The sequence below is a fragment of the Molothrus ater genome, chromosome 21, assembly GCF_012460135.2.
Source record: "Molothrus ater isolate BHLD 08-10-18 breed brown headed cowbird chromosome 21, BPBGC_Mater_1.1, whole genome shotgun sequence".
Classification (NCBI taxonomy): domain Eukaryota; kingdom Metazoa; phylum Chordata; class Aves; order Passeriformes; family Icteridae; genus Molothrus; species Molothrus ater.
Genome location: NC_050498.2, coordinates 9,489,541 through 9,496,148, shown reverse-complemented (window position 1 = coordinate 9,496,148; position 6,608 = coordinate 9,489,541). Strand labels below are relative to the sequence as shown.

The window sequence follows — 6,608 nt, the reverse complement described above, 5'->3', positions numbered from 1 at the left end:
GCTTCTCCACCTTTTGGCTTTTATTTTTCTTTTTTACTCTTACTAAATGAACCCAACCCTACAATTTTACTGGGGAAGCTGCTGGATGATGGTCAGGATTAACTGCACTGGACAGAAAGTTCCCTGCTGACAGAAACTGGGAATATTTTACTCCTGGGTATACTTTGCCCACCTCTTTTATCATTTGACTTCTCTGAAATGAATATTCAAAGATAAGACAAGGGAATTTACACCTGAGAAGTTCACAGAGGCTCCTTTGGTAAGATCAAACCTGAGTTCCAACTTTTTCTTGCGAAATAAAGCTGTGGTCTGTGCAACCCTGCTCACAGGTACTTGGTGGAGGTTTTCAGTCACTGTTTCATTCTTCTGGTATGTGGATGATGGTGCTGTCACAGGAGTCAGGTGCATTCCCAGAGCAGGTCACCCTCTCCTGACCTGGTGCCACTGTCTGGAAACCTGAACCAGGGCCCCGTGTGTCACCCTGAGGCATCTGGGCAGTGCTGGACACCTGTAAACATAAATCACACACTGGGCTGGGCTGGAGGAGAACTTAAACATCACGGGCAGGGACACCTCCCACTGTCCCAGGCTGCTCCAAGCTGGCCTTGGACACTCCAGGGATGGGGCAGCCACAGCTGCTCTGGGCATCCTGTGCCAGGACCTCACACCCTCACAGGGAACAATTTCCTTCTATAATCAAAACCCACCCACGGGCAGTGTGAAGCCATACCCTGTGTCCTGTCACTCCAGGCCCTTGTCCAAAGTCTCTCTCCATGGCTCTTGGAGCCCCTTTGGGGCTTCTGAGGCCGCTGCTCAGCCGTGTCTCCAGCGCTGCCAGAGCACCCGAGCTCTGAGGGGCAGCAGCTCCTGCCCCTCAGGATCCTGCGCTGTCCCTGAGCTCTGCAGCCTGGAGACGCTGCAGCTGGGGGACGCCTCGGCCCCGCGGCCTTTCCCCCTTGCCGGGGCTGTCTGCCTGCGGCATTCTGTCCGTTCGGCACCTTCCCCCGGCTGCCCCGAGCGGGTCCCGCCCTCACGGCCCCTCAGGATCCCTCTTGGTCCCTCAGGGCTCCCTCTCGGCCCCGCCCATCAAGCCCCGCCCTCTACGTGACGTCACCACGCGGAGCCGCCCGCCCCTCCCCGCCCCACGTGCGCGGGGCGGGCCCCGGCGCGCGGCGGCTCTCGCGAGATCCCCGATGTAAACAAAGCCGCGGGGCGCGCGGCGGGGGGGGGCAGCGCCGCCCTCCTTTCGCCGCCGCGGCCGCGTCTCGCCGCGCCCCGCCCACCGCCGGGCAGCGCGGTCCGCCGATTGGTTGAGAGAGGGACGCGGCCCGCCCCCGGCGCGCTCCGATTGGCTGCGGGCGCGGTGCGCTTGGTGTCATTGCCCGGGGGGTCCCAAACAGTGTCAGTGGCGCCGGGAGCCCGGCAGGTGAGGGCGGCCCGGGCTGGGGGCGCGCGGCGGGGCCGCGCTCGGGGCAGCGCTGCGGCGGCTCGGAGCGGCCCCGCGGGGAGGCCGGGCCGGGCAGCGGCCGGAGCGGGGGGCGGCGGGCAGGGCAGGCCCGCCCGTGAGGCCTGGGGGACCCCTGGCAGCTACGGGCGGAGGGCGCGGGGTGCGGAGCGAGGGGCGGCCGGCGGGATGGGCGCGCTCCGGGAGGCCGCGGCCCCGCTCTCCGGGCGGCGGCGGGAGAGAGGCCGGGCAGGTCGCGGTGTTTGTGTGGAGTTGCTCAATAGCGGCGGCGGAGGTGCCCAGGCCGGCCCGGCCGCTGTCGGGGCTCCGGAGGGTCGGGCGGCCCCGGCCCCTCAGCGGCCCCGCGGGTGCCCCGCGCTGAGGCGCGGCCGTGCCGAGGCCCAGAGCCCGAGCTGGAACTGTCCCGGTGCTCGCTTCCCCTCGGGCTGGGGTGCCACAAGGTGCTGGCACTCAGGGCACGGCACGGGCGGGTGTCCGTGAGGTGATTTCATCCTTTCCGTGAGGTGATTTCATCCCTTCCGTGACATTTCGCCTTTCAAGGTTCCTCGGCGCGTGTGTCAGGCTGCTGTTGTGTTGCTGAACGTTTTGTTACTAATTACTGTTTTGCTGCTAATTTCCGAGTGGTTATCCTCCCTCCCTCAATGGGCTGGTCCTTGCAGAGTCTGGCCTGACGTGAAATGATGCTGATAACTGATACCACCTTGGGCATTTGGCTTTTTCTTTTACTTTGTGAACAGGTTTGGGGTGGGGGGACAGCACAGAGCAGCTGAGGGGGCTCCCTGAAGAGCTGGCTGGGGTCTCGGGTGCTCCTCAGGTGCTTTCTGCCTGTAGGAATGTCACACAGAATTTTCCCCTGGAGAACAGAAGGGTGAAGGAAAGCTTGAGGATGGCACAAAAAGCTGCCATAAAGCAGCTTGTGTGAGCTGCAATGTAACCCATGCAGAATGTGTGAGCTGCAATGTAACCCATGCTTTCATGAGTACAGTACACTGCAATTGTAATTGCACGTTATTTTTATATAATTGTTTTCTGAGACAGCAGCCCATTAGGAAATAGTGGGTTCTGTAATGGTGATGACAGCTGTGTACCTGTACCACTATCTTTAATCATGGAATCATAGAGTGGCTTGGGTTGGAGGGCTCCTTCAAGATCATCCAGTACAGTTTGAGATGATTTTCCACTTTATCATGCAGGTGTGTGGGGTTTGGTTTTATATTTTCACAAACACTCCGGGAGCTGGAGTGATTGAAGAAGTTTCCCGCTTGGTGCGCCATTTTCTTTTTCTCGTTAAAAAAAAGTGCTGTAAAGAGTCCTGCAGGCGTGTGTAGGTGAAATTTCTCTCTCACCACCCTGAAGAACATATGAGGAACTTGTGCAACACCCAATCCTGTGGCAATTTTGGTGAAAGCGCTGTGTTTGCTGCAGGTGTGTGCCCGGAACGATGGCGACAGAGTCCCCGCGCCGCCCCAGCCGCTGCACTGGAGGAGTGGTGGTTCGCCCTCAAGCTGCCACGTAAGAACCTTCTAGAAGAGCAGCCCTTTCTGAAAAGGGCTTGATTTTCTTGTGGAAGAGCCCAGCCTGAGCTGGTTTGGGTTTTTCCCCCCCAAATCCAGCTTGTGTTGACGCTGCAGCTTTGCTGCGTTGAGCGTTGTCCAATAAAGTCAACATGTGGCATTTCTGTGTCCCCAAGTGGGATCCCATCCTTTGCCATTGCACACCAAAGTTGTATGTTTAAAAGCTAATTACTGCAAAGTTTTGTTGTTGTTTGCACCATTTTGCTGTACAAACACTGCAGTGTAGAAGAGTGATGCCAACTTCTTCCTTAGGCCAGAGGGATGTGCCACATGTGATCCTTTCTGGCTGTTCTTTTAAACAACACCAATCCCAGGAGTGGATATATTAAAGCACACACAAAACTTGCCATTAAAGTCCTCCAGGAAGAAGAATTGTGGATTTTTTTTTTTAATTTTATTAAAAGAACAAGAAAAAAGGAAGAAGCTCCACCCTTCTGGTCAGAGCACCTGCCAAACACTTTTTGTGCCTGGGCATCCTGATTTTCACTGTGTGCACATGGGAATGCTTTCATGGCAAAAGAGCTTTTTGGCTGTAAGACAGCCTAGAAGATTTATGGTCTTTAAAGGACCTTGTCTGTTAAAGGAGTTTTGTAGCAATTTTTCTTCCTTCCTTGGGATGTTTATGCTGCTACAAAATGGTGTCATATGGAAATGTCCACTTCAGGGGTTGTAACTGTGCCCTTGGAGATTACACTGTATTTCCAGAAACAAGATTCACTTCATTTTTATTGAAGATCACAAGAACCTGATTGTTGTAGCACAAAAAATGGTGTTAGAACTTTGTCCTGCAGCCGTTTCTTTAATGTGGCACAATTCCTCAGCAAATGCATTTCCTGTCTGTAACATTTTCTTCAAAATGTGCTTTACAAGTATTATAATAGAAAAATGCTGTAAGAAGTTGATTGTCTGTGCTGAAGATGATGATCTGTTCTTTTTTTAAACATGGTGTTTTGTTCTTGGGCTACCTGTTTGTGCCTCAGAAATGTCTTTTTTTTTTTTTTTTTGATGAATCTGTGTGTGCTGAGCACTCAGCAGAATTCTGCTGCTCATGTTAACTTTCTACATCATTATTAAAGGAAGATTGGGCTTTTTTTGTGGACTATGTTGTTTTTAACCACTTTTAAAGACATCTCCCTGGAATTTTTTTCAACTTTGGGGGAGATTTAGAGCACACACTGTGAATAAAACACCTCCCAAACATCAGCTTGGGTTCAAGATGTGCTTGGGGAGAGGGGAAAATGTGCATTGCATGAACCACAAAGGCAGCATGACTCTGGCTGCTTGGCATTCCCAGGCCAGCTTCAGACACTGTGTTTAATACTCCACCACCTGTGGCCAGGTGTTTTAATAAAGGTGTGCAGGGGCAGCTGGGGTGACCTACATAAATCAGAGAAGAATCAGCACAGGAGAAACCACAGCTCATTTGTAAGGGCTCAGCCTAAAGCTGGGTGGGACAGTCTGGGATGGCTGGTTTGCTTTGGAGTAGGCTTTCTGGAATGTAAAACTTCCTATTTTAGATTTACCTCTGTTTTCAAAGAGGTGTTGCAGCATTTGGGTTCAAGTATCTTCTGGATAGTTGTGTGTAGGCCTGAATTCTCCAGAGTGCTGCTGCATTTTCAGTGCTAAACACTCCTGCTTTTATTAAAACAATCTTCCACAGCTGCAGAAAAAGCACCTTTGGCCATCCAGAGTTCCTAATTTACAGTTCTCCTTCGTTGCTATGAGAAATCTTGAGTTGGCACAGGAAAAATTGCAACAGCATAAAAGTTGATTTCAGAGCTGCCAAAGCTGTTGCCTAAAGACAACCTGAAGGCTTTTCTGAGGTAATCTCAGAGTTCCTGAAGGCAGCTCCTGCTGCCAGAGTGTCTCAAGTGTTCTCGTGGCTCACAGCAGCAGTTCCTGCAGGGTTTCAGCACCATCTGTGTGCTGCTCCCAGCCCACACCGTGGTTACTCAGCACTCACACAGGGACTCCCTGCTCGTGCAGGGATGGGTTACTCAGAGCACTGCCTTAACTCTGCCCCGTGAATGTGTCCTGCACTTTGAACCCTCCCCAGCTGATGCTGCTGAGGAGCTTCCAGCAGGGAATAAGCTTCCCAAGCTATAAATTCTCAGCTGGAAATGCCTCTCCTTGCCATTAGGGAAGGTTTTGCTCCATCCCTGCCCCTGAGCACTGCCAGCATTGTCCATCATGCACAGGAGCTCTGGCACTTTGTTTGTGCCACCAGGAGAGCTCCAGTCGTTGTTTAAATCCTCATTTGCGTGTTTTGTTCAACCTGAGGAGTGATTTCCAGATCCCTGCACCACCTCAGGCCCCTCTGATGTGGAGAACATGGCTTATTCCTCGAAGTTAGATTTTATACATCTCCCCCAAGCAGTTATTCCATCAGCAGCTATCACCTGGCTTTTGTACAGACTTTTATTACTCTTCTTAGTCCTGTCAGAACTTCCAGGCCACAATTCACGTTATCAGAATTTGGCAGTCAAATTAAGTGCCTGCATTGCATGCTCAGTATTCTCCTATGTGCTAGAAGTTGCCCATGCTTCCTCTTGCTGATCTAATTTAATAATTCATGACCATTTCTGAGCTCCTTTGGCTGAAATTCTCCTTCTGTTTTCCAGGGAGCAGTCCTACATGGAAAGTGTTGTTACCTTCCTCCAAGATGTTGTGCCACAGGTAGGGTGTGGATCTTTAAAGCTACTTTACTGCTTTCCTTCAGTGCACAAAAAAGCAGTGTCAGGAATCCTCACTCTGCTTTGTAAATTTATTATGTCACCTAATAAATAAATAAATAAATAAATAAATAAATAAATAAATAAAAATAGGTACATTTATATCTTTTAATGTATTATACAATAAATGTGGCACTGGAATGGTCCCTTCCAGGTTGCCCATGGGCCTCCCAGTAGCAGGAGGGAATTAATTTTATTTTACTTTTTCCCGTAGTCCCTGGTGAGGGGCCCTGCAGCTGATTGCAGCTTCAGGAAATGATCCTGATTCTGATTCCAAGGAATGATTTAGTCTCTTGTTTCCTCATGAATTTCCTCTTGGGAGTTCCCAGTGCATTTATTCTGCAATGATACAAAACCAATGCCCTCAGTAATATCAATTTGTGCAATGCATTTTGGACTCAGGGTTCAAATGAAACAGAATGAAAGTTTCAATGAAGAGATTGCTGCATTCCAAGCCCCCCATTCCCCCTGGCTGCTTAAAGGACACAGTCTGTGTTTTATTTCCCACATCAGCTTGCCTTGGAAGCGTGGAATGTGATTTGTTTTGAAAAGTAAAGCCCCCACTTATTTTTCACATTTGTATTTTTAGTCCATGTTGTTGCTTTTCTGGCATGTATGAAGTGATTATACAAGATGTGTTCATATTTAATCCCAAATGGTGCTCAGTACTTTGCTATAATTCACTTGGCAGGGAGGGTATTTCAGCTTCTCCTGAGGACTGTAAAACCTCCAGCCTGGAAACACTGCAAGTCTCACTCCACAATTCCTTTTTGTATCTCATCTTTTTATGGGGGTCTGTAGAACACAGGGCTGAAACATGGACCTGTTCTCCTGCAA

General features: G+C 50.7%; 1 protein-coding gene across 10 annotated transcripts in view; it reads left to right on the top strand.

Annotated features, from left to right (window-relative positions):
• The first annotated feature begins 1,344 nt into the window (after window positions 1-1,344).
• Window positions 1,345-6,608, top strand: part of BCAS3 (BCAS3 microtubule associated cell migration factor) — a 301,144-nt gene continuing 295,880 nt past the window's right edge. For 6 of the 10 annotated variants that reach the window (XM_036395062.2, XM_036395060.2, XM_036395058.2 and 3 more), the window contains exons 1-3: window positions 1,364-1,426; window positions 2,891-2,977; window positions 5,661-5,715. In XM_036395062.2, coding sequence (XP_036250955.1) covers window positions 2,907-2,977; window positions 5,661-5,715 — 126 coding nt within the window. In that variant the 5' untranslated portion in view covers window positions 1,364-1,426; window positions 2,891-2,906. Of the gene's footprint in view, window positions 1,427-2,890; window positions 2,978-5,660; window positions 5,716-6,608 lie in introns of all 10 variants that reach the window. The other 4 variants (XM_036395055.2, XM_036395056.2, XM_036395054.2 and 1 more) reach the window with 2 other exon arrangements.